The 27,055-nt window shown below is 41.5% G+C and overlaps 1 protein-coding gene across 1 annotated transcript in view; it reads left to right on the forward strand.

Moving 5' to 3' along the window:
- NIPAL2 (NIPA like domain containing 2) overlaps window positions 1-27,055 on the forward strand; it is a 49,914-nt gene that overhangs the window by 12,162 nt on the left and 10,697 nt on the right. Inside the window, exons 2-6 of the mRNA XM_059478755.1 lie at window positions 5,412-5,480; window positions 9,688-9,859; window positions 19,026-19,085; window positions 21,081-21,202; window positions 24,827-24,923. Of these exons, the coding sequence (XP_059334738.1) occupies window positions 5,412-5,480; window positions 9,688-9,859; window positions 19,026-19,085; window positions 21,081-21,202; window positions 24,827-24,923 (520 nt within the window). The remainder of the gene's footprint in view (window positions 1-5,411; window positions 5,481-9,687; window positions 9,860-19,025; window positions 19,086-21,080; window positions 21,203-24,826; window positions 24,924-27,055) is intronic.

The raw sequence follows: 27,055 nt of genomic DNA on the forward strand, positions 1-27,055 counted from the left end.
GCCAAATGTTTTAACTCTCTCCTTCTCATATGTTGAACAATGCCCCTTTCCTTTTATGTCACAATGAAAAAATCAAATGCATTTTCATTTCAGGTTCCCACACTGGTAATTGCCCTTTTACTCTTATTTCAGCTGTCCTTCAGTACTTCATGTGGACCTTAACTGATATCTGAGTATATGAATTGCACTATGAAAACCATTGGAACAAGGACCTTGTTTTATTTATACATCTGTGAAGTACTGAGTACAGCCAGAGCTCTGTGAATAATAATAGCTAAATGATAAGCCTCTCCCAATTCCACATGGTAGCTCTTTGAAAAATATGGTTTTTGTTAAGGACTCTGAATTCCTCTTGCTTCAGAGTTAACTCATAATTGGAAGTTTAGAACATGTTCCACCCCTTTCTCTTTCTTTTTTTTTTTAATAAGATCCATTGAGGTCTGACAAAATCCCAGTTATTGGAAATGGTGCATAGCTTTTGAAACAGTATACACCATTAAATTTGTTGGGAACACCTTTAGATCACAAATACGTGGAGAAATCAACAACAAAAAAAAAAGGAGCCACACTTTAACTAGCCTTGATGAGTGAGCAGGCAACAGACATTTCAAGTGTTTGGGTTTTTTTCTGCTCATCAGTTCAATTTATAGGCAGAGCAAGTTTCCATAAATAATGGCATATACCTTTTAGTCAGTGCAAATTATGTTCCTTTTTCTAAGTTTTCATTTCACAGACCTGGCAACTGCAGTTTAATGTTCTTTAGGAAAACACACATATTATATGGATAAATTGCATTTCACCATATAACTGAGTCTCCAATGAAGATTTTAGTCTGCAAGTGATAAACTTAGTAGAATTATTGCCAAACATACAGATTTCAGCCTGGCTTTCATTTGCCATAAAACCCTTATTTTACTTTGACAATAAATAGAGAGTTTGCATGTAAAATGTCAATTTAAAATACTGTCAGAATGATGTGAAAAGGTTCTCTGGTAAACAAGCATCAGGTCCTGCCTGAGTGCTGGGAGCAGGACCATACCCAGCCAGTGCCACACTGCTGCTCACTTATTTTGAATAGCAAAATAGTGCTGCCCCTCCACGTGACAAGTGGATTTCTCCTGGCTGATGGTTCAAACCTCCCTCCCCCACACCCCAGCTTGTGCAGGAGCCTCATGTGGCTGGGATGGGAATGCCAGACCAGTGCTGATGGTGCCTTGCTTGAGGCAAATTTGCCATTTCTTGAACTCATTTACCCCAGCACCCCCTGTACAGGGCAGTGTCACTCCTGACAAACTGCACAGGGTCACCGGTTTAAAACCCTTGGTGTGGATTGTGACTTTTGACTCTCCTTCAGTGTTAACATTGGCAGGTGGCTGATAAAGAACGTAATGGTAATGGGGTAAGTTTTGGATGGATTATTTCAGGCACTCAAGCCGGGCAGTGAGGGAGCAGCAGGCCAGAGGAAAGCATTCCTCAAGCCTGTTTGCCACCAAGGAAAATGCTGGCAGATCCACAATCTCAGTCCATGGTCTGTGTGCTCAGGGGCTATCGAGGAAGGAGTTCAAAGTGGGTAGGTGGCTTTCATGGCTTGTTCCAAAACATATTTAAGTGAAGTAAAATAAATTTCTGTTTTGTTTCTTATTTTCTGGAAAACTTAAGGTTGTTTCTCTGACAAGCCTCATGCATTTGGAAGCACTGGAAGAATATGTCAACAGTTTGAAATCTGGGGTCTGACAAAGTGGCCTGTATGCTCAGACAGATGTTTCAGTGATGAAGAAACTTGCATTTTATGCCAACAGTTTTGAATATTTAAAGCTCTTTCCTGTAGAAGTCCTTAGTTGACTGAAGCAGTACCATGGCTCTGAAGTTGTGTCTGCAACTGAATTCCCCAACTGAGGTTTGTCTTGAGACTTATGTGTGGGAAGCTCTGCAGTGCTGTGGATGATATCACAACTGGATATCACAACTGGAAACTCAGAGAATATCATGTTTATTACTTATTAAACTGGCTGTTCCACCAGTCCTTTAGCCTCTGAAGGATATTAAATGGCAGACACTGCACAAATAATGAAGCCTTTCACATTATAAGATGGGAACAGAAGGGCTCTGGTGGCTTTCAGGGCAGTACAGCAATTTTGTGATCTGTCTTCAGTTGCAGGTTGTCTCTCATGAATGGTTTTCCTAGCCTGAGATATGCTTTTTCTCCTCTGAGTGCTGCTGTATGTGGTAACCCTGGTTCATTAGAAATTGCCTGAGATGTTTGCAATGTAATTTTCCCCTTTACTGCATTTTCCCCCATTTTTTAATTTAATATAAGCACGTGTGGATATGAACCCACATGAGACAGCTTTGCCATGCTGTAGCTGCAGGGTGTTGCTGTGCTTTCATCTCATCTGCCTGAAAGGATCCATGTGATGTTTGACCTCCTTAGGGCATCGTGCTCTGCTCTTACTCTTCAGGGGTGTGTGCAGCCCTGCCTTTGGCAGCACGGTGCTGTCCCCACGCTGAGCAGAGCTCCTGAGCCCCTGTCAGCCTGGGGCAGGCCCTGCACTATTGATGCCAGCAGCAACGCTCACGTGAAACATCTGGTCATTGCCATAAGGTGACCTGAGCCATGGGGGTGAGCTTGGAGCCCAGCCTGCTGCCTCTACATGTGCACTGCTTTTCCTTGGCTGCAGACCAGGAGGTTGCTTAAGTTAGGCACAGAGGAGTGTCACAGCATAAGGATTTTAGGCTAAAAGATGGCAGATTTAGACTAGATACAAGGAAGAAGCTTTTCACAATGAGGTGGTGAGGCACTGGAACAGTTTGCACAGAGAAATTGTGGATGCTCCATTCCTGGAAATGTTCAAGGCTGGATGGGGCTTTGACCAGCATGGTAGAAGGTGTCCTTGCCCATGGCAGAGAGGTTGGAATTAAATTATATTTAAGCTCCCTTCCAACCCAAACCATTCTGTGTTTCTCCAAGAAGAGAATTGACCTTTGTAAGATTGTTTCTGTTCAGACACAGGCTGGTCATCATGATAGAAATCTTATCTGTTCCCCAGTGATATCTGAGCCAAGCTCACAGGTACCTGGTGAAGCAACCACCGTGGTGCAAAAGCAGTTGCTGTTCTGGGGAGGACACCCATGATGCAGGGCCCTGGAAAACCCACTGCTGGAGATTTGATTCACAGCCTCTGGAGGCAGACACTCAGGTCATCATCAGTACCCACACATGGATCTGATTTAGCACAGTATTTTAGATGACCAGTGGAACACATGACCTCATCCTCTGCTCACCAGCTGCATTCAAGAGCTGGATGGAGACCCTCTTGTGGTCTGGCTCACATCAATGGTGTTTTCTCTGTGGTGTGCTGGTTGCCCACTGAGTCCTGTGCAAGGTTTGTGACCCCCAGCTGAAAACTGGGAGGAAGGAGCTGCAAGGGGTTGCATCCAGAGATGCAGCCATAACTATAGGATCAGCCTCTGGAACAACAAGAGCCACAGAGAGACTGAGTTCTCAGCTGGGAGTAGTGGGGATTTGTTACAATTACTAATGTAAGTGCAGTGAAATGATGGGGTAAATGAGGGGGCAGATTCTGTTTTCTATTCCCTTCTGTCTCCTTTTTCTTAAACACTTCATGACAAGGCTGACAAGGCCACTTTCCACCTCCTCACAAGGGAGCATGTTGTCATTTAAAAAGTACAAGTCTTCAGGAGCAAGAAATCAGCTTTAATTTAGTTGCTGTTTTTTGAAGCCGCTGTGTGGGCAGGATGAAGTGGTCAAACTTTGGGCAAGATCAGTGCTCACGATTTGATGCTACAGCATTAAGGCCAAAGGAAGGAAACCCCATCCCCTGTGCTTCTGCAGAGGGTGGTGTCCATGTGCAGCATTTCCCCAGGGTGGAAGGAGGCTGTGTGTCCCTCTAACAGTGGGTGCTGATCTCTGCCGGGACCTCTGTGCTGAGGTGTCACATCACACACTGGCTCCAGGGAGGTGTGTTCCCAGAACACAGTGTGTGTGAGAGCCCAGAACATGCTGCTGGATCCCAGGGAGAGGCTGCAAGAAGGGAAGGACCTCCAGTGGCCATGCACCAGAGGCTATGGGCTAAAATCTTGAGTAATGCTTCTCACTGGATGCTTCTTGTATGCAAGCTGTGGCACTGATGCTGTAATAGTTAGCAGAGGGAGCCCTCTCACTCGCTGCTTTCTTGTCCCTGAATCCTTTGGACCCATCAGTCATGTCCTGGTGACACCTGGCAGGCAGCCAGGCACTGCTCTCTGAGCAGTTCTGTTGTCTGCTTCTCCTGCCAGCTCCGGGCCACTGCAGAAACAGAGGGGCTGGAAACAGTTGGGTTCTGCTGCTTGGCTTAAATATTATATTTGGTTTGTAATAAGGCTGTTGTTTCTTCACACTTTTGGGGATGCCTTTGCTTAGTCTGGGAACTATCTAGCCACAACAACAATCCCGCCTCCAAGTGCTTTTGGAACATGTAGCTCTTTATAAATGTTGAGGGGCAGCAGTCTCTGTGGTGGTAGGCATTGCCTGTTCCGAGCTGCCCAGGAACCTTTTGGGTAAGCATGAAACATGAGGCTGTAAGCACAGAGTTGGATGCTGCTTTACAGCCTGGAAACTGTTGTTATGCTGGGTTATATTACTGTGACCTTGTTTATAAAAACTGATGGTTATGGTTCTCTTCTCTACAAGCTAATGGGGCTCCTCACAGCACTAGAGAAGTGACCTTGAATGGGTTTTTAATACACTTAGGATGGCTTGCAATGTGCTAGAACTTTTTGACAGTGGACAGGGAGCTCTGTCAAGTACATGTTGTTTGACCTTGCTGAAATGGCATCTTTAAATGACTTCTTTCCAAAATAATGAATCCTGCTTGAGTGTTTTTAATTTCTTGGCTTCATAGAAAGCTTGCAAATCTTAGTGAAATTTAGACAGTCTGATTAGGAATTTTTATAATGAAATAACACAATACATTAAAGACACTTTCAGGACACTTATGTTCCTGGCTGCCCTGTCAAATAGGTGTCCAATAGGAACACAATTATCCAATGGTTTGATCGCTGATGCTTTTCCTTCTGGATAATGTAGAAAACTAGGTCCTTTTTGGGGGGAAAAGACCCTGTTTGTGGTTTTCAACTGCCTAGTTTTGTCTTCCATGAGATTTAAGAAGGTGTTCTACTGAAGGACAGCAAAACCAGCATGCCTTTCCCTTCCCACTTGTTTATTACTTAAGCCGTAGTCAACTATGCAGAGGCATTCCTTACCACTTTACTCACTGCAGCATGAACTCAGTGACTGAGAAGTACAATAATGTGGTTTTGATTGGGTCATAATGTGCTATCAGAAAACCACATTATACTGCTCTTCTTAAACTAATAAGTGTTTTTGTATTTCTTTGCCTTGTGATTTGCAGACTCAGCTGTTTGGAGTTTTACTTGCTGCTGCTTCAAATTTTCTCATCAGTGTCTCCTTGAATATACAGGTATGATATGGTTTCTCTTTATTCAGAGTTGTTTATGCTTAGCAAGTACTTACATTGCAGTTTGGTTTTAATGAAATTCAAAATGCAACTTTTGTTGCATTTTTTAAACCTTCTCTCTTTCATGAACTGTAATCTAGCATTGCCCTGCTATAATTGCTGGGAGTTGGGAATTGTTGGGAGCTCTCAGCCTGTTCTGTGCTGTGATTGTCATACAGGAATAGAAGAAATATTCACAATTCCTCCTCCTTTCAATGTGCCAGAAAGAAACACCAGCTGTGAGTCACTTGTGGTCCCATTGAACCTGAGATTAAGGAAGGGTACTATAAGAGACAGTATTAAAAGCTTTGCTGAAGTCCAAGGCTTTCCTAGATCAGCAAGGTGGGTTACTGTGTTACAGAAGGAAGTCAGGTTTGACAAGCAGAACTTTCTCCTCATGAAGCTGTGCTGGCTGTGACTAATGACTCTGTTGACCTCGAGGTGTTTTACAGTACCTCCCAAAATAATCTTTTCTATGATTTTGCTGGCACTAAATTGAGACTAACGGGTCTCAATTCTGATTCCTGTCTGACTGACAGGAATTTTTGAGGGTTCTCCTTCTTGAAAACTGGAAGAATGTTCACCAGCTTCCAGTCAGCTGAGAGATCAAAATCAAGAGAGATTTTGCAATGACATCAGCTATTTCTTCAAAGATTCTCGGGTGAATCCCATCAGGCCCTGTAGATTTTTAGGGATCCAGCTGGAGGAGTAGATCCTGCACAAGTTCAGGGTCAGCTGGGATTTGCTCATTCTCACAGCCATGGTCCTCCAGCTCAGAGCACTGAGACCCCCTTGATCCATCATCTGTGCTGAAGACAGAGGCAAAGAATGCATTAAACACCTCTGCCTTGTCCATGTCCCTGTTTGTGAGGTGCCCATCCACATCCTGTAACAGGTGATGTTATTTCTATGCTGCCTTTTGCCATTAATGTATTTGAAAGAACTTCTTACTGTCTCCCACTTTTCTGGTCAGCTTCCAATCCAGCTGATGTTTAGCTGCATGAGTTTTCTCCCTACAGTGGCAAGCTGCATCTCTTATTCTTCCAGGTCACCTGACCTTGCTTCCACTGGGCACACACCTTCCTTTTTTGCCTTAGACCCAAAAGAAGATCCCTGTTCACCAAGCCAGCCTTCTGCTTGACTTCTGACACTGGGGAATTGCTGCTCCTGTGCCCTTGGAAGGTGATGTTTGAAAAGTGACCAGCACTGACAGACCCCAGCACTACTGAAACATTTCCCAGGGGACTTTTCTAACTAGGTCCTTGAGCAGCCTAAACTCTGCTCTCCTTATGTCCAGAGCTGAGGTTTTGCTGCTCTTTTCCCCCTTCAACAAGGATTTTAAGCTTGATCATTTCGTGGTCTCTGTGGCCAAGACGGTGCCGGTCACCATGTCACTCACGAGAGCTGACAGGCAGCAGATCAAGGCTGGCACCTTTCTGAGTCAGCTCCCTGAGGACCTGTTCCATAAATGCATACAGACACAAGGGTTTTTACAATATTGGACCCCAAAACAACTTTGGCCAATTTAGTTCTTCTTCTGCAATTAAGATAAAATAATCTGAGTAAACACTATTTAAATCATAAAAGTAAAGGAAGGTGTTGTCCTTACAACTGTGGTAAAGCATTGTAGGATGTCAATTATAAAAGACTTTGTTTTAATAGTTAGAGTACATACTCAGTAGAAAGTTACATTTTTCATTATAGTCTGTATCTTGTAGGCTTAGTTGTATTTTGAGGTCTTCTAACAAAAGTTTTTAAAGCATAGAAGACGTTGTGTAAATTGTTCAGAAGTATTTTTGCTAGCTAGTATTTTAGAAGTTGTGCTGGTCTCATATAAAGCTACTTCTTGCTTTTTCTGTAAAGAATGAAACAAAAACTTGTGGAATATGAAAGTTTCTGTTCATAGTAATCCGATTTATTAAAGCTAGAAGGTTCTTCAGTGATTCCTTTCTATTTAAACATCATTAGCTGGACAATCCCATAGAAAGAAACCTGTTTAGCCAGAGGAGGTAGGCAAGTTGAAATGACTCCTGCCTTTCCAACAGGAATTCCAACCTGCAGGTGGTGACAGTGCTAGGACAGGCTCTAGGAAAACCTCTGAAGTTGAACTGGAAAGATAGAGGTGAAGTGAAGAAAAGTGAAGGTGAAGTGGAAATTCAGTCTGTCCATAATAATGAGGTTGTTCAGAGTTCATATCTTTTGTCTGCTGAGGCTACTGGGTGCCAAAGTAGATGCTTTGCAAGGGGATGTACCAAGGCATACAAGCAGACTTCCATTGACTTGTAATCATAACAGCTCTTACTGGATTTGAACTATCAGCTTTTTAAATGCTGATTAGGGAAACCCAATGGTTCTCATTGCCATATGACAGAAAAATTTAACTGATTTTTTTTATCCTTTAAATTGGGTTTTCCTCCATTTAGTAACAATATCTTCTAAATATGAAGAACGACTTTCCCTAGATCTCAACATTTATTTTCACATCCTATTAACTTGGCAGGCCAAATTTTTTTGTTCTGTCCCTTTCTGACCATGTAGTCCATTATCCTGTTTCTCTTCCCTCTAGCAGGTTGTCTACTAAAGAGCAGCTCATCATTTGCAATTTCAGCTGAGTTATAAACAGCCTCCACCTAAATACCATTTGCACACATCACTGTGCAAAGAAGACAGACATCTGGAGAAAGAAGGCTGTAGGGGAGTTGCTGAGCTCGCCTTCCTCTGTTTGCTGCACATCTTTTCAGTCTCAAAAGTTAATCCTACAAGAATCTGGGGTGAAAATACCCCTCAGGATTCAGTTAAGAATCTGTCCTATTTAATTTTTGGCAGACACTTGGATTCTTGAATAATAATTTAGTATTATTTACTATTAATTTAATTTGTATCTTTATTGGGGTTTCTTTGTTTATAAAAATGGAAAATCCATTTTGGATGGGTGGCACAAGTTTTTTTTCTTGGAGGGCTAAACTTTCTTCTAGAATTTCATCCCCTGAACACGTTCCACAGCACAAAGCTGCAACAAAGTGCTGCATCTCAACAAGAGCACTGACTAGGACTATGGGCTATCACAGACATTGCTGTTTGTCCCATGCTCTGTCAAGTAGCCTACAGAGAAGGATGGGAGTATGAGGAAAATCCTTTGCAACCTCCCCGGGCTCTGCAGGGAGACTTCTAAAATCAAATTTCAAGTGATGGAGAAAAAAAATTCTTTTACCACTATTTGTACTGTAATAACTGTATCATTTGATTTCCACCTTTTTTGACCCATGTGCAGACAGGCTGGAGAGTAATTTGAGAAAGGAAAATATAATCTGCAGAATATAAGAAAGGAAAATATAATCTACAGAACATTGCATCATTCTCAGTTATGACACTTTCTTAATAGAGACTGCCTGGACTCTGTTTCAGAGGATCAGTGTGATAAAAGACAAATTGTCTTGCTATATACACATTCTTGCTGTACAGCCAGAGAAAAAACAATTACAACTTGTGCCAATGATGCCTTCTTCATGTAACATGAAGTGTTCATGAAGTATTACTTGAGTATATATTATACCTTTGCTAACTGGTATAACATATTCTTTAGAAAATAATGCTATACTTACGATCTCCTTCTAAGGTCAAACAGGAGACTGTAGCCAAATCATAAATTCTATTTAATTAATTTAGAGTCCTCCCTACAGAAGATGTGAGTAAGTGCTGCCTTTTTCATTTTGAAAGTATATTTGTGGTGAGGATAGGTTTCACAGACAGGAACACCCTGTTGTCTGTTCCCCTGTCCCAGTTTGTTGCCACAGTTCTGATTTGGCCCCATCTCCTGCCTTTGAGTGTTTCCAGATTCAGAGCACAACTGCTGAGCTTTGGTTTGGGACAGGAGCAGATGTGTGCAGTGATAGCTAGGAAGCACTAGCCAGTGTTCACTTAGCATTTTTCAGGTTTTTTCAGAGGCCTAAATTTTCAGCCCTTTCCAGCATGGCTAAGAAAGCACATCTGAAGCAGCACTGAGTTAACACAAAGCTCTGCAGCAACAAGCTCAAAGTCATGTTTAAAAAGAAAACCTTGATGCACCTGGAACTTGAAGTTGACAGCCCCCTAATTATTCCACTTTTGTCAGACATAAGAACACAATGGAAGTTTTTCTATTCACGCCTGTTCCTGGTAATTCCTTTTCTAGAAATGCGCTCACCTGCGGCTGGCTTGCCGGGCAGAGCCGGAGCCGTGCTACAGGAGCAAGCTGTGGTGCTGTGGCATTGCCCTCCTGGGGCTGGCAGAGCTGGGCACTTTCTCAGCCTATGCCCTCGCCCCCATCGCTCTGGTGGCTCCACTGGGATCTGTTTCTGTCATAGGTGAGACCATTTGCCATTTCTTGCTCGGGTATGTGCTTCAATGCTTGCTTCTGGCTAGAGGAATGATATCACAGAAACTGCAGCAGGAACACAAGAGAAAATGTTAATGTCGTGGTTTGAAAAGAAATTATTAATATAATTACATGAGCTGACAGTTTGACAAAAACTGTCTACTTAAATCAAAGACTCTTCTAATATATTTCTTTTTCCATGGTTTTGTCTTTTGTGTCGCTGTGCTCTGCTAGCTCCTGCCCAGTGCTGTAAGGGCTGCCAGTTCTGCAAGCCCCCAAAGAGGGGGACTGGCATCCTGCTGCATGCTCAGAGCTGTGCTCTGATCCTGAGTACATTTTCTGTGTTACCATCACACCAAGTGGTGTCTGCTGCCTGTTCACCGTGATTCATTATGATGTGGGCAAACTTGCTTGACACTCTGTGGTGTGTGACAGAAAGGGCCTAGAAATTTCCAGAAATGTTTAGTACATTTATGGACATTATTAAACATGTTCATTTGTTCCTTTACGTTCAGATTAATTGGACTTTAGCTGAAGTGATAGGATCTCACTCTTTACTTCATGTGGAGGTTTTTGTTATTAAGGTGCTCAGGTATGAGATGTCTGTTTCTTTGACAAAGTGACACACATTTGAAAATATGTCTTTATGTTGTGCTAGTGTAAAGCAGGGTGGACAGGGCAATATTGCCCAGAAGCTGTAAAAACAGGAATACAGGGTGCAGCTACATCCCTTAACCTGGTCACTTCACATCCACAGCTGAATCATCCAGGACTGAGAGATCCCAACAGTTCTGAATATGCTGGAGCTCATTTACTTGCTATTGGCAAGTGATTACATTGCATGGTCTCCAGCTACCAGTTGCATGCTTGGAAGTGACACTGCAGTGAGTGGCTCTCCATGGGAAGGTAGAAAAGATGAAATGCCTTCCCAGTGGACTGCCTAGCTGTAGTGAAAGGAAGCAGCTCACAATATATAGGTTCAATTTAGCAGAGAGAGAAGGAAAAGGAAACTGCAGGCAATTTATCCCAACCTTCAATGTTAAATTCTATTGCAGAATTTCAGATATAAAGCCATGTTAGTTCATCATAGTAGGAGAGAGTTCTCAAAGAAAGGAATGACATATTATCTGAGATGAAAATGTAAATTAATATGACATGTCCCAGTGTGATTTTGGTGGCAGTAGTTATATCTGTAACAATTGTAGGCATTGTCAGAACTTCTCTGAACATCAAAGAACATTGGCTAATCTCATTTGTTGTCCAAACTGAATAAAATGCAAATATAGAAAACTAGAAAGAAAAAGCAAAAAGCAGTGAGTAGAAAGAAAAATCACAATATTTATTAAAGTGAAAAAAATAAGATCACATTTAGGGTAGATTTTTATCCAAGTAGATTCCTTCTTTGCTTTTGCAAAAAGTGAAGAAATGTTGCATCTGGTGATTCCTTCATTCTACACTTCCCTCACTTACAACAAATACCAAGAAACCATGATCCTAACTGTTATGTCTTACCAAGATTCTCATCTATTTTATTTTTTTAAACTGTCCCAGAATGCTTATTCTGTAAGATCCCAGAAAGCACTTTAATATCTTATATTCCATTCCCATAAATCAGCTGACAGTGTCCATTTCACAGCCCAAACAATAGAAATATCTGAAATTTTATTTAGTCTAGCAAACATTCCCTTGAGGAAGAGCAAGTAAAAATCGTGCAGACAGTCAATTATAGCAATAACTTCCCAGTAACACTTCCTACTACAAGATACATTCCTGTCTTCTGAAATTAAAGCCAGAGAGAGAGCATCCCTTCAGTTTTAAAAGAATTCATCATTTAGGGCAGTGACGAACTGCCCAAGTCATGTGTGCATCATCTGCTAGCAACTGCACCAAGGGTAGTTTAGGCAGCAGGTTTTCCAGTTTAAAAGATCGAGAAATAGTTTTCTCATTAAGTTGTGACCACTTTTAAGTGGTGGGAGTGGCCTTTGCAGAGTCTAGCTCACAGGTTTTTTTGTGGTATTGTTGAATGTCTTTCATAAATTAATTTTTTTTTAATGAACAAATTAAGTACTTGATAACAAACTCCAAATGCATACCTGAACCCCAAGTCCAACCTTCTGAGAAGCATTTTGTTCCCAAATTCAGTGTCAACATGTCCATATGGTAAGGGCTGACTCTCAGTGCCATTGGAAATGCAGGACATATGGTGTGCTGGGGAGAAATGTTCTTTGCAGTACGTCCAGGCATCCAGGGGATTCTCTGCAGGTCTCTGGGTTTGCAGGGAGTTTCCTTTGCTTGGAAACCAGGGTTTGGAGGAGGAGAAGGCAGACTGGAGTCTCTGCCCAGAATGGATTTGGGCTGTACCCATCATACATATCCAGACTTTTGAGACGGGAAGCGTCTTAAAAATAGATGGAGCCAACATCTATTATGCTCTGCCACCACATTTAACTACATCCAACTGGATGTTGCACTTAACCTGGTATCAATTAAATAGTGAAAACTTTGTGCCTTTTTCTATTGAGCTGGATTGTTCCAGTGTCTTGTTTTTAAAAGAATAGAGCACCAAAGATCATGAATTGGCATAGTGCCAAGAGATTTAATTTTTTTTTTTTTTTTTTTTTTTTAGAATTAAGAGAGAAAACTATATATTTTTCTTCCTACACAGTGGAAGTATTTCTGTGTGTGGTTGCAATGATGCAAGCTCTACATCTGTTCGGGGTTTTAAATAGTGTGAGAAGACAGCAGTTGTTTTCTTCAAGAGGAGAAATTAGTAAATTTTTAATTTAAAAGTGGAGGAGTAATACATGTTTGATGTGATCATTAAGAAACTTCCTATACTTAAAAAGTAAAGCTCATGTTTTACACGTAGCTTGGGTAATTTTAGGTTGCAGTGGTTTTTAGCTCATCATCTTGCTTTTGCCTGCAGAAATGACTTGGGGATGGGAAAGGTGAGGAAGAGTCAGTGGCATTGGAGACCATTTCTTCTGCAGTGTTCACCATTCTGTGGGGAGTTGTTTTACACTTGCCTCACCCAGCCTGACATTGTTAAGATCCCTGTGCATTTTTATATGCTCCTGTAAACAGCAGTGGGAGGCTTCAGGCTTTGAAAAGTTATATTCCTGAGATACTTTAGGAAGATTCTCAGATACTCTTGTAGAAATGGATTTCTCCTGCACACTGTAATGTTACATCTTTGTGGCCTAAGAACTTGGAATTCTGAGGACTCTGTTACTAATGATACCTAGGAAGCATGCACTAAACTCTTCTTTAAAATACTTGATTTGTACTTGTCTAGAAAAAGCAAAAAAAAAGGATATTCCGGGTTTTTCCTTCTCTCTGCAGTGTGTATGTCCTATAATCCAGGTTCCAGAATTAAGCTCACCTTAATGGTCTCTCTTTTGAGCAGTTTCTCAGATGGGAAAAAATGTTTCATGTTTTGTTCACCACTTTTCCAGTACTAATCTTTGATTGTGTTAGGAATGTTACAGGTTCAGTGTGCAAGACAGCTGTCAAGAGGTATCTGTAATGTCTTTCTTTGTATTCAGTGCAGCATTAATCTCCATCATATAAACTAAGAATAGGTTTTAGAAGTCAATTAGATGTAATGAATTTGTTCCCAGGTGTCATTTGAGCTGCAGCAATTAAATACACCATGTAAGTCATCGTCTCTCCAGATTTTGCTGACTCTGTGGCAGATCACAATAGGTTCTGTTTGGGGATGGATTGAAGCATCTTCAAGTTTTCAGTACTGGGAGGGTCCTGAATCATTTCAGCTTGGAAGACAGGCTGAGAGTCTGTTCACATAAAGCATATTCTGAGGTCACATCTTGGGATGTGACTGCCAGCAACTGCATCCTCATAACTGGAGCACTGCTCAAATGATTTAGGGGAACATCAGCTGGGTGAGCTTAAACTGCTTGATTAGATGGAAGCACACCCTTAAATTGCATAATACAGAGTAAATGCTTGGTCTCAAAGTGAAATATTGTTGCACAAACTAGAGAGGTGCAATAGTCTTCGAGTCATATCTAGTTCTCTTCCCTTGGTATTTCATCCAGACCACTGGTGAAGTGTTCTTCTGCATGGGTGAGTTTAAATGCCTTTACCTGACTGAATCTGTTAAGCTTAAGAGAATTAACATTTAAAGCAAATATGAAATTTTGTGGATTTTTTTTTGAAAACTGTTGGAGAAGACAGTAGTGCAAGCAGTCTTTGCGTTTGTAAGGAGAGCATTAGTCTTTTTAAATAGTGCATAAAGCTCATCTAGAAATTGAAAAGAGGAAAAGAAAGAATATAATAATATTGTTATTAACTGCTATGAACAGTTATATATGTATATAACTGTTACAAACAATTGTTACAAAAACTATTTAGAGTAAAATTAGACAGTAAAAGCAAGAGGTAAAAAGATCATATTCATAAATGGCTTGAGTATTAGGAAAACATCTCAATAGTGAATTATAGTGAAATAGTTTTGCATAGGAAAAAATCATGCACACACACTTGAGTTTTTTATGGCTGGATTGGACAAAATACACAGAATACATACCATGAATCACTATGTGTTTTCTGTCTTTTACTTCTGTTGTGTGTTATCTCTTTCTTAAAGAAACAAAGACAACCCAATTCTAACTGCAGCTTTCATGTCTAGGAAGCAGAGGAGTTATTTTGTGAGCTGGATTCTCACCATTCATTGTCTGCTAGTGGCAGAACCCACACATCACACTGCTTTTTATTTTTATTTGTGCTGGAGAAAACCTACATATGGAGATAATTGTGAATGATCACTCTCCTAAGAGAATGAGCAGCTGACTGAGCTATGTGTAGCACCATTACAGCCATTCCTCAAGTCACTTAATTGCATACCATAAAAAAACTCAAATCTTTTTCTCATTTTTTTCAATTTACATTGAAGTTCACATGCTGCAATGAATACATATTTATTCAATATATGTGAATATACGATCATTCAATATATAATTAATATATTCATTCAATAATGAATGTAAACCAGCCTGGTTTATGCTGATGTATGAAAAGATGAAGATTTTTAGATAACAATTAAGTTCCTGAACAAACCCTTTTCCCCGCTTTTCCACCCAACAGTTTTTATTTATCATGATTTTGATGTAGTGTCAAATCATATTTTCCATTTTAATTTCATGAGCATTAAGAAAGGCTCTGTCATGTGGATACAAACATTTTAAAGGACCTATTTACTTCTTCTAAATTATGGGTATTAATGCAAGCATGCAATCAAGGCATGAAACAAACTCAAGGATTACCTTAGGATGTGCTGGTTCTGTGATGTTTAATCCTTAACAGATCATCTACAGATTTTCTGCCCTTCTCTTCATCTAGCAGACTACAATTGTCACTGGGAATGGAAGCTGGATCTCTGCCTACTTTTGGAAATTTTACCTTAATAATTAGTGAAAAAGCTAAAAAATTATTCTAATTCACCCAAAAGTATCCAAGTCTTCTCAGATGCCAAGGATGCCTTGATGTCTTGAAGGCTGATAATCCAGGCCTGGGGCTGTTCATGTGTTGCATTCCCAAACACAATGGTTCAAAACCAGCAAGGCTTCAGAACAATGATAAATTGCTTGTTTTGTTCCCAAGCTACTGCCAGCTTTGACACGATTTCTTGTCTGGGTTTCTGTATTGTTGTATTCTATTGCTAACCAATTTAAAAAAAAAAAAAAAAAAACAACCAAAAAAAAAACAACAAGAAGGAAACTATTCCTCACTTTGACACAGATCTCAATTTCTATAACTATGTTTCAATTTCTATAACTATGTTTTTTTTAAAAAAAGAAAGCAAACAAAAAAAAAATTGCAAAGATGTATTCATACTTTTCAGCGCAGCAATTGCCCAAGTTCCTCAGTCTATTCACTCACAGACTGAAACATAATGTTCAATAGTTTATTTCTCACATCAGTGTAATGGTGGAGGAGGAGGAAGCACAGTTTTTGTGAAGGAAGAGCAAAAGAGCTCTGGCATGGGAAAGGAAAAATTTGGGCTGAGTGGTAGGGAATTAAACTTACACTGTGGTGATGGGGTGAAATCAAGGGGAAATAGGCTAGGAGGAAAGTATGGGGGTAGAACATCGCTGGTAGAGAGGAGGAGAGGTGGGAAGATGCAAGACACCTCACCTGTGGTCTGAGGGAGGGTAGGAAAGGAGAGGAGAGTCTGGGGAGTTTCAGCAGGTCTGCATTTGGGATACAGTAAGGGCTTATATTCATATATCTGGTAGGCCTAGTTATCAGCCTCTGGATGCCCACGTGCTCTCCTGCAAAGAGTCCACAAGTCCTAGGAGAACTCAGGTTGGAAGGAACCCCAGAAGTGCCTAACCCAAGCCCCTGCTCAAAGCAGGATCAGCTTGGAGGCCTCCCTGCAGAGAGCAGAGAGTTTGTGTTGGCCTCTGGCACAGAGCCTAAACTGCCTCCTTGGGAGGAGTTAATGTCCTGAGCAACTGAGGGCACCCAGGCTTGTGAGTGGGAGCACAGAGGAGCTCAGGAGGAGGAGCAGAGCAGCTGGGAGGGCTCTGGATTTCTCACTGGGCTCCTGGGGAGCTCTTTGATGTCTGTCATTTGTCCTGCCAGCCAGAAAAGGCTGCAAAGCCAGCAGAAGGCAAAACTGGCAAACACCAGCCTGCATTCCCAAGGCTCCTTTTGTACTCCTCCTTCTTGGCCCATCTGCAACAAGACAATCAGCTCTGGGATTCTTTGCTTTAATCTGATTCAAGCCTACCCGAAAACTGAAGAATATGGAAGAATACCCAATGGTCAAACCTGGGAGCTTAGACCCCAGAAAACTAACAAAAGTCAAATAAATATCACATTCTCTTGGCCATGCTACCATAACTTACCTAAAGTTTAGTTCTGGAGGTAACAGCCAGAGTTTGTGAGGCTTCTCATCAGTCATGTATGTCTTCTAGCATCTCATCAGATCTGTGCAACTGTTCTCTGCTTATTCTCTTTTATTTACCCCATTTCCTTTTCTTCTTCACTTGAGTGCAACTGGAGCATTGGCAGCTTACCCCAGAGACAGCTGTGCTGTGTGTTCAGAGTATCTCCTGGGCCTCATTCACCTTGGTGTTGTGCCTCCCTTCCTACTGCAGCTTTTTCTCTACTCCCAGATGGTCTAATATGTGTCCTTAAAACCTCTCCTATTTTTAGATTCCTCTACATATTACTCTTCCTCATAGAGTATTAATTATACATAGATTCTGTTAAGCTCATGATCTTTGGTGCAATACCAGCTATCTGGAGACAGGGCTTGCTGCATTTGAATGCATTATTAAAGCAGAGGGACAAGTTTCATCACCTGGCTGCATTCCAGCAGCTCCTTGTGCCCACTGCCAGCCTCAGAGGCTGGGATCCCTGTAAGCTGGCATTTGGGCATAACTCATCTTACCCCAGACTGGATGCCAACAGTGGAATTGCATTTACTAGACCTCTGCTGAAGGCAGAGAGTCCAGACATGGGGTACTCAAAACAAACAAACAAACAAAAAGAACAGCAAAAAAATAACTGGGGTATCTGTACTTTAAGCAGCAGCTCTTTGCTGTGACAGAGACTATCTAGGTGAGTGGTTTGAGGTGGGATTTGTAAAAGCTGTGAGAGCAGGGAGACAGAGCAGTAATTAATTCCTGCACTATCTTGGATAGTGCTTCTTTACCAGTTTTTGTCCCTTTTTTCTAAACCTAGGTAGCTCTTCTATTGCCAGTGTTGCCTGGATACCTTCAGTGTCTTCAGCAAAGTCATCCCTGTAAAATTGAATAAAGAAAACCATATCAGGCAACCTAATTTCAGTGAGGCATTTTCAGTTGAAGATCCTTTTATTGTGCTTATTCGTGTGCACAGCTCCCCATCACTCTTGCTACAGTTTAATTGTATGACTTCTGCTCTCTCTGATTTTCTACTGACTGGAAAACAGAGGCCTGATGCTGAATTCCAGTTCTCTGTTTACCTCTTGATATGAACCTCTCTCGATTTTTCTAGAGTACATCTACTAGCTGACCACGGATTAAGTTTTCCATGAGAACAATAAAGAGGCAAAGATAGTTGTAAAAATGCTGAACTGTTATTTCAAGAATTAACCATGCTGTAGACAAGTAGAGAGCTCTTGTAGCAGCATCCCATGACTGTTTCAATGTGTTCCTTCACTTTCCTCCTGAGCAGTCTTTCTTTGGGGTTTCTGAATGAATCTAGCATTGCTGATGCACCTCTCACAGAGGACTTCACTCATCTCTTTTATCCAGCCTCTTTTTCTTCTTTTTAGAGGTAGCTGTTGTGTGCTGGGCTAGAGCCATGTCTCCCAGTCTCATCCATCCTAATTTCAAGCTATTCCTTCCTTCCTCTCCAGCACATGTCCCCACTGAGCTGCTAACCACAAAACCTGCCCTAACCACTGCTGCTGCTCATCCCCACTGCTGCCCATCCTGAGGAGGCAGGACTAGGAGCTGGCAGGGGTCAGATGCAAGAGCTGAGCAAGAGAAAGTGTTTCCCAGAAAACAGGAAATCATTTCTAGGACTCACAGTTTTCTCCTTCCTCAGCGCAAGTCACTGTGAAAGACCATGGAGAGTGTTCCCGTACACGTGTGGGGTTTCTCCCTGTTTGTCTGCAGACATCATGACCACTTAGCTCATACTAAATACTACGTTCTTGCAGTGACTTTCTTCTTCTCAATTGTGCTGCTGTTACTTTGCTTATAAGCTTCTAATACATTGAAGACTAAAGAAGGAGAATTTTATTGCTCTATGATGCAATTTGCCTTGAGAACGTCCATACAGTGACTTGGTGGCCAAATGGGCAGTGAAACAGTAAGGTTGATCAGTGCCCAGTTTTCCTGACATTTCCACACATGACTGAATCAGAACAGTTCAAGCAGTGCCCCTGGGTGGGAAATAAGAAGGGCATTGCATCTTTTCAACCATGTAAGAGCCTGCTGGATACATCTGAAATCTTACAGAAAGTGAGTTTTGGTGGCTTGCAGGAGTGGACTGCTGGCTCTTTATATCATGGTATGGTGCAACAACAACACCCATGAGATATATTTAAACTTGTCCCAGGGCAGGTTTCTACAGTAGCACTTGATATTCTAACAAATATATGTATATTTATAAAAATCTTTATATATCTCTTCTAGGTAGTGCATTTATTTCTGTCTTTTTCCTAAAGAAGACCATGAGGACTGCTGATATATTGGGTAAGTAAGCATTTGCTAATTTAGACATGTGTGCTGCCATATGCTTAGCAAGCTGTAACTCTCACACAGCCCCCCACCTTCACACTCCCACTTTCCCAAGCAAGTGTTTCAAGGCAGATACTTTCAAAATTGGGAAAAAGTGATAAAAAGGAAGAGAATCTTCAATGCCTGAGGAAAAGACTGTATTCCCAAATCCTCTGCTCTTATAACCATAATTCATTCCTTATGTGCCCTTATTGCTCAAATTTATTTTCATTTTCTATTTTTGCCTCTGAGGTTGTCTTTAGTATTATCTTTATGAGTACAACACAGAATTAATAAAATCAGGGAAGTTATTGAGTTACTTATTCAAATATAAGATATTTTTTCCTACTGCATAGCTATTGCACAAAAATTCAAGCTCAATTTAAAGTGATAACTATCCTTTAGTTTTAGTTTTATCACTTCAAAAAACAAATAATCATATTGTCAAGTGTTCAGCTGGGAAATGTGGTCTTCACTGTAAAAGCCTGACAACTTTTTGCCTGTGTCCAAGATTTTTTTGCATATCAAGACTGCTCCCCTTGAATGCAGCAATAGTGAGAGAAAAGCAGGTTTCAGGGTTTGGGCTTTACACCAAGCCACCTCAGCTGGGACAGTGCACCTGATGCAGGGCACCTGATATTTCTGTGGGCTCCTAAAATCTAGGCTTGATTGTCCAAACTGTAGTGAGGACAGCTGTTCTCATGAATGTGTTGGAGAGATCTGTTCAGTATCGTTCCAGGAATACTATATACGATTTATTTAGGTTTGGAATGCAAGTTTGCCAGCTCAGCTGCTAAATTCAAACCCCTCCTCCCTTCACTGATCATGTTTCCCTTATGGCCTTAAACACTGTGTGTTGCTTTAACTGGTATTCAGCTGATTTATTTTATTTCTGTGAGTTTGACTTTGCAAGATGGATTTAACAATGTTGCTACATTCCATAAGAATGAGCTGTACGATGGGAAATATGGTGATGGTTTTGCAAGCACATAAATATAACACAGTTCTGCTTTTCCAAGGGAGCTGTTTGAGATAGCAGTGCCAACAAAACCCTCCGGATGTGCTTTGTTTTGTATTCCTGAGCCCTGCATTCCTCACCGATTTATAGCTTTACCAAGAATTTTAAAGATTACTTGAAGAAAAATTGATTAGCTAATGTCTTCCTTAATCCAATACAGTTTATGATCTTGGGATCATCTCACTTCTATCTTGATACTTCAGCGAACATCTGTGTTTGTCACAGGCAGATGTCCACAAGGCAGAACTTGCAGATTTTTATTAAAAGCATAATAATGCAAGTTCGGCCTTGAAATGGGGCCCTGGCAGCCTAGTGGCTGAACAGTCTATTGCAAATCATCCTTTTATAAAACAGTTCATAGATCTGCAAATGCAACAGGGAGCGGCCAGAATGTTGGCCCCACGACAGCTTCACTTGAGCACTGGAGTGGCACATGTGTGTTGCATCTGATGCTTCCAGGGCAGGTTGGTGGCTTGTGCACATCTCTGTGGCCACAGTGACTTGGGCACAGTCATGTTTATTTACCCTGGTTAATCATCTAGCTGACTGCACTATTAGGAAACTTGTCCTTTCAGTTTAGGCTAAGTTTGTGTGATGAACTTTGTGCCTGGGGGAAATACAAAGGATTAATTCTCCTTTGTGACACACTTGAAATTGAATTGCTGAATTGGAACCCTAATTCACATGGCTTTACTGACAACTTTTTTTCACATTTCCAAAATTCTTTGAGCCTTTAGTAAAAATTAGACTAGATAAGACCACAAATGCAAGGCAATCCAATTGACTAAGTATAGATCTGTTTAAATTGTTTCTAGTTTCTTCTAGAAACTATTTCCTAATAAAAACTATTCTCTAGTTTCTTCTAGAAACTATTTCCTGATCAGATGGAAGTCAAGTATAACTACGACTACCAAGCACTGTATTGCCAAAGTAACGTGTCCTTTTCTTTAAAGGAGGAACGCTGACAATAACAGGGATATACTTGTTGGTCACATTTGCTCCAAGTGTACCTCAAGAGCTCACAGCAAGACAAGTGCAGAATTACTTAGTGAGCTGGCCTTTTTTGGTATATTCAGTGAGTATCTGGTTTGTGCTACTCCCTTACTCAGAAAACTGGGGTTACTGGGCTTTTTATAGCATTATGAATTAGTGGTAGAAAAACTGCTCCTGGAGATAAATTGTGTGACTTTCAAAGGAGAGAAAGTCCCCCATCATCCTACTGAATCCAAACTGAAAATGTGCAGCTACAAAAGATAATTTTTAACTTCATGTCAGGGGCAAGTCATAATTGTGCAGAATTAACAAGAGTGGAAAGATTTTGATATTTGGGGAACTTGAGGGAAAACCTAAATATTGGTACTGTTTAAATTTCCTGTGTATGCATTCATGCCACCTTGTCTGCCTTTACCTCTAAGTTTCAGGGCTTTTCTGGAATGTGGTGGAATTGTGATTTTAAAAATCAGGCTGTGTTCTTTGTTCTACTTTTTGTCTTTCATATCTTTCTGTTTTATTCCCATGTTTTTAAGCCTGGCTGAAAGGAGTTTTGTGTGGAGCTGAGATGTGAAGGGGTGCCCTACTTCACTGCCACTTAGGTTAATCTGAACCTGAGATAGAATTCAAATACAAAAATAACATCTTGATTAAAGTGTCTTTAAACAAACTTCAAACACCATATATCTTATTTGATGTATTTAATTTACATCTGGAACAAGACCAGAGTGAGTAGGATGAATTTCTGACCCTCTTTTCCTCTGGAGCTGAAAATGTTTTCCTCCAGCCGAATGTAAAAATGCAATATTGGAGCTTCAGAAGCAGTTACTATTTCCTAGAACAGGGATTCACTCAAGTTAGAGTCTTAGTGCCCAGGCTTTTCTTAGTAGGAATCTCAGTTAAAAAGCCACTGAGTAGGCAGTTTAAGGACCTTAATCTTTTAGCCAACTTGCAGACTTTACGTGCATCTAACTATGCATTAACTACCGATTAAGCACAAATCACATGCTACCATAAAACACATTAATCCTCTCTTTCAATTTGCTGTGCATTTTAAACTCTCTTTCAATTTTTTGTGCCCTTTAAAAGATCTTGGAAGATGCTGATTCAGCTCAGTGGAAAAAATTAATATTCACGCTGTATGACACACAACATGTACTTTTAATCAGGCAGTAGAGAGGCTTTTGAAGGCAATACCCAAGAGTTTTGGGGTACTCAGTAAGGATAGCTTCAGCATCTACAAGAGCTTCAAGAAGTCCATGCAATCAGCAGAGTAAGAGGAGGGAGTTCAAAATAGGGACATCAATGCTCTGTCTTTTCTACTGAATATCACCCTCTACCATGCAGTTCCACTTATAGATGATAAAGTAGCCTGACATTTTAGAGACTGATTTTAAATTGTTGATTCACCAATTTATGTATAAATGGTGGAGAGAGAAAACTCCCTATCCACACTCAGTGACACCAGAAATTTCTGTGTGATATGCCATTCACACTTTCTTGAAAACAACAGATTCCTGGAAAAGGGCTTTTCCCCACCTGAGGACTTTTTGAACTTAATTTCAGGACAAGTTTTCAATAATACAATTGAATTTGTAGGAAGAGTGTGCTGTATTCTTCTTAGGAGACATTGTGAGGAGGTTGTGGGTAACCTCTGAACTTTGTTTCTCTTTTATTTCTCTTCCCTATCTCAGCCAGCATCTAATTCTGCATGTATAGCATAGGTTGTACGGAAGGACAGAGCAAATACACAGCAAATCTTGTCTCAACAATATTTAACACTTTATATGTTCCTTCTATTCCGTGCATTCATCTGTGTTGAGCTTTCTCTGACCAAAGAAAGGGGACAAGTGAAAGGCTCCACAAGAGACTGAGATATCAGCCTGATTACCCTGGTATGCTCCTGAAAGATCAAGCAAACCCTGCTGTAAACGTCCTCTTTGAACAGGGAACAAGCTCTTCAAAATTGGTTTAAAATGCCTAGCACAGGTTGGCTGTTGAGATATCAAAAAGTGCAGCAGAAGCTGCAGAATTTCCAGTCTAAATATACAATGAGGAGACAGTACAGAAGTACAACACAGTCCAACAATCTTTCTAAAAGTAGCCCCAGAGTGTGGTCTGCTGAGAAATACAAAGCTCCAATGGTTCAAAATGCTCTCTGTGGGTGGTAAACCATCCCCATGTGGCACTCCACTGGTGTATTCTGCAGAATAGCCCCTATTCCCACAAGACAACTTTGAGTCACCTTCTGGGTCTCTGCAGTAGCACAATTATGTCTGAGCAAGAATGACTACTCTAGTTTGTTTTTTTCTCTTTTGCTTATGTGCACTTGGAATCTCTACAGAAGACATAAATCATAGATGAAGCTCTTAGGTTTCCCTAAACAGAAGCATAGTAAGAATTGGGTCATTAATATTTAATCTCTGCAAAGTCAGGTTCAAAACACTTCTGCTTTTCTTTTGAAGTGCCTAGAAGACCATCCTGTATATGCCAGAAAAGCATCTGAGGCAGCCAATGTGGTATTTTGTTTTGGGGCCTTCTGGTGGAGCTTAGAAACATGGAAAACATGATTATTAAAAAATGTTGATGATATGTGGGCTTGAGGAGACCTCAGTAGAGATTAGCTGTAATAGCAAAGATGATTGTAAGCCGGTACAGTTCCTTCATTTCCTCTAAACAGAGTATGTGAAGCTGATATAATCTATGTCCTTCCCATTCCTGGACTTCATATTTATCACTACCACATCACACTATCAGTGATGAAACTAAGGTCTGTTTTGGGTAGTTCTCAGAAAACAATTTTAAGCAGCAGCTGGGGCACCCCAGCTGTGTAAGCCCCTGTTAGGAGCCATGGACTCTGCTTGCAGTGTAACTTAATTGTCACAGACTCTCCCTTGTCTTCTGATTAAAAATGACCTGTAGGTCAGTCACCAAGTGGCAGAGAATCACAGAAGAATAGTTAGGCTGCTGGGCAGCACTGAGAACTAATTGTTTGGATTTCCAGCTCAGCATGTGAGACTTGACAGAGCTAAGTAAACTTAAACAGCAGCCCTGAAAAGCAAACATCATTTATCTCCCTGGGTTTGGCCACAGGACTGCCATCTCTCCCCTACACCATGGCTGCTCTTGGGGTTTCCCTGGAGGGAGGGGAGGCCACGTACACCGACCTGTGCACCCCTTCCAGAGCTGCCATCAGGGACTCCAGTGTCCTTTTGATTGTTTTGCTTGGCTGTTTCCTTTCAGATGTGTCTTCTTGGTGGGTTGGTTTGCTTTTAAGCAGGAGGAGATGACAGTGGAGCTTTATTGTAGCTTTAGTAAGAGAAGAAATGATGAAATGATGAGGAACAAGAGAAGGGTGATGGACAGAGCCAGCTGTGATGACCTGGTTCAGCCAAAGCTGGTGCTGCCTGGCACTGCCTGCCACTACCTGCAGCTACCAGGGGGTTGGACTGAGGTAATGAAAAACTGAGGATATAAAAAATGCTCAAAGTTTAACTTTTGCTATAACAGGAAAGATAAATGACAACAGTTGTTTGATGGCTCAGTCAACTGTCAATAGATTTTTCTTTTTAGCATAAGATATTTTATAAAGCCATTCTTTGCTTTGAACATATAGAGCAGCTAAAATGAATGTGACATCTCAAAGACTTTGAATGAAGCATTCATTACATAGTTTCACAGCTCTAACTTTCTTTTCTTTTATTTTCAGATTTTAGAAATTCTAATATTCTGCATTCTCCTCTATTTTTACAAAAGAAAGGCTGTGAAACACATCATGGTTTTGCTAATGATGGTAGCTCTACTGGGTAAGAACATATTATTCACTTTAATGTTCCTGTCTGTTACTTAATAATTCCTTGTCACTCCATCTCTCCAGACACTTTAGATTAGAGCCATTTCAAAGCAGTGTGCTTGAAGAAGAGTCATTGAAACATTTCACATTATTTTTACTGCGGTCTCTTTCTGAAGGGAAAAGATGATTTTTAAACATAGTTTCTATGCTTATTGCTGGGACTATTTCTTTTTACAGATACCCTCAAATTAATATGCTATGTGTAATGATATTCTGAAACTTGTTTTAAATAAAACTTTACGTTTTGATCCTGGGAAAGTGGACTATTCAAAACTTTGCTTTGGAGAGCAGGCTATGAAAATTGGTTCTTTAAAAGAGAGCAGCTGGAGACCTTCTAAGTGCTCTGTAAACAAGTGCAGTGATATGCTGTGGCTGTACTACAACTTCTAATTATCTATGAATACTTGCATATGCAACATTTCATATTTTACCACCTTTCCTGAAGAAGAACAAGAACTCAGTGGACCACTGAAGTTTGTTTTCTATCATTGTCACCACAATCAATAACCAGGGAAAATACAGGAGATAATTTTATTGGCATCTTTCAATAAAATTAAACTTGAATCTATTTTGAGACATGTCAGGAGTTCATCTCTAAAGCTCCTATGCTTGTAGGGTTACATCACAAATTTTCACCACCCCATGTGACAAATTCTCCTGTCCTTGTCTTGTCATTTCTCCATGACACCCTCATGGGACACAAGTCTTTGGTTGAAGTGAAAGGTGCCATCGAAGTCAAAGGTTATTTTTTCTCTGATTTCAGTGGGTGCAAAGACTTGCAGTCTGCAAAGACTTACATTTCTAATGGAGATGACCATGAGGGTTTTTGATAAAATAGAATTTCACTAAAGTTTGCCAGGTACAAAGTTTGGATTTAACTGAATGTAAAAACCCTCACAGATTTATTAACACCCTCCCTTCAGGGTAAAAAACCCTGAGTGGTTTCTTTCTCAGCTAAAAACTCAGACTTTGAGAAAAACTTTTTGGGGACAGTCTTCCTATGTCAGTTTCCCAGCCCTAGGACTATTAGGATCTGTAGGTCTGCACAAGCATTGCAGGATTTCCATGCTCCCTGCATGAGACAGAGATGGAAGAGCCCCCAGAGCCTTAGGTCTAATTGCTGTTGGTTTGGAGGAGGGAAGTGTGAATGTGGCTGTCCCCAGCTCCTGGCACAGATCAGTGTGGCTGTCCCCATCTCCCAGCACAGATCAGTGTGGCTGTCCCCATCTCCCAGCACAGATCAGTGTGGCTGTCCCCAGCTCCTGGCACAGGTGAGTGTGGCTGTCCCCAGCTCCTGGCACAGATCAGTGTGGCTGTCCCCAGTTCCCAGCACAGATCAGTGTGGCTGTCCCCAGCTCCTGGCACAGGTGAGTGTGGCTATTCCCAGCTCCTAGCACAGATCAGTGTGGCTGTCCCCAGCTCCTGGCACAGATCAGTGTGGCTGTCCCCAGTTCCCAGCACAGATCAGTGTGGCTGTCCCCAGCTCCTGGCACAGGTGAGTGTGGCTATTCCCAGCTCCTAGCACAGATCAGTGTGGCTGTCCCCAGCTCCTGGCACAGATCAGTGTGGCTGTCCCCAGTTCCCAGCACAGATCAGTGTGGCTGTCCCCAGCTCCTGGCACAGGTGAGTGTGGCTGTCCCCAGCTCCTGGCACAGGTGAGTGTGGCTATTCCCAGCTCCTAGCACAGATCAGTGTGGCTGTCCCCAGCTCCTGACACAGGTGAGTGTGGCTATTCCCAGCTCCTAGCATAGAGCCTTGGATCTTTGGCAAAGCTCTCCTGAGCTGCTCTGCAGCTTCCAGCACAGCCATGAGGAGTGTGGAGCACTGTGCACTCCTGAGCAAAGGTCCAGCAAGTCCTGGACCGGGTCCAGCTCCTCCTCCTGCATAACTGGAAGCCTGAAGGTTTCCAGATGTGTTCCTCCACACCACTGCTGCAGTTGTGGGCTGGCCCACCGTGATGCTGCCCCGAGCAAGCCCTGGGGGAGCTGGGCAGTGGTTCTGGCCAGCCCTGCTGCCTGTGCCCCGTGTCCTGCCAGCCTCGGTGGCAAAGGGACACGAGGGACACGTGGAGTGGCAGCAGGGCTG

Source organism: Ammospiza nelsoni, chromosome 1 (assembly GCF_027579445.1).
Source record: "Ammospiza nelsoni isolate bAmmNel1 chromosome 1, bAmmNel1.pri, whole genome shotgun sequence".
NCBI classification, from domain to species: domain Eukaryota; kingdom Metazoa; phylum Chordata; class Aves; order Passeriformes; family Passerellidae; genus Ammospiza; species Ammospiza nelsoni.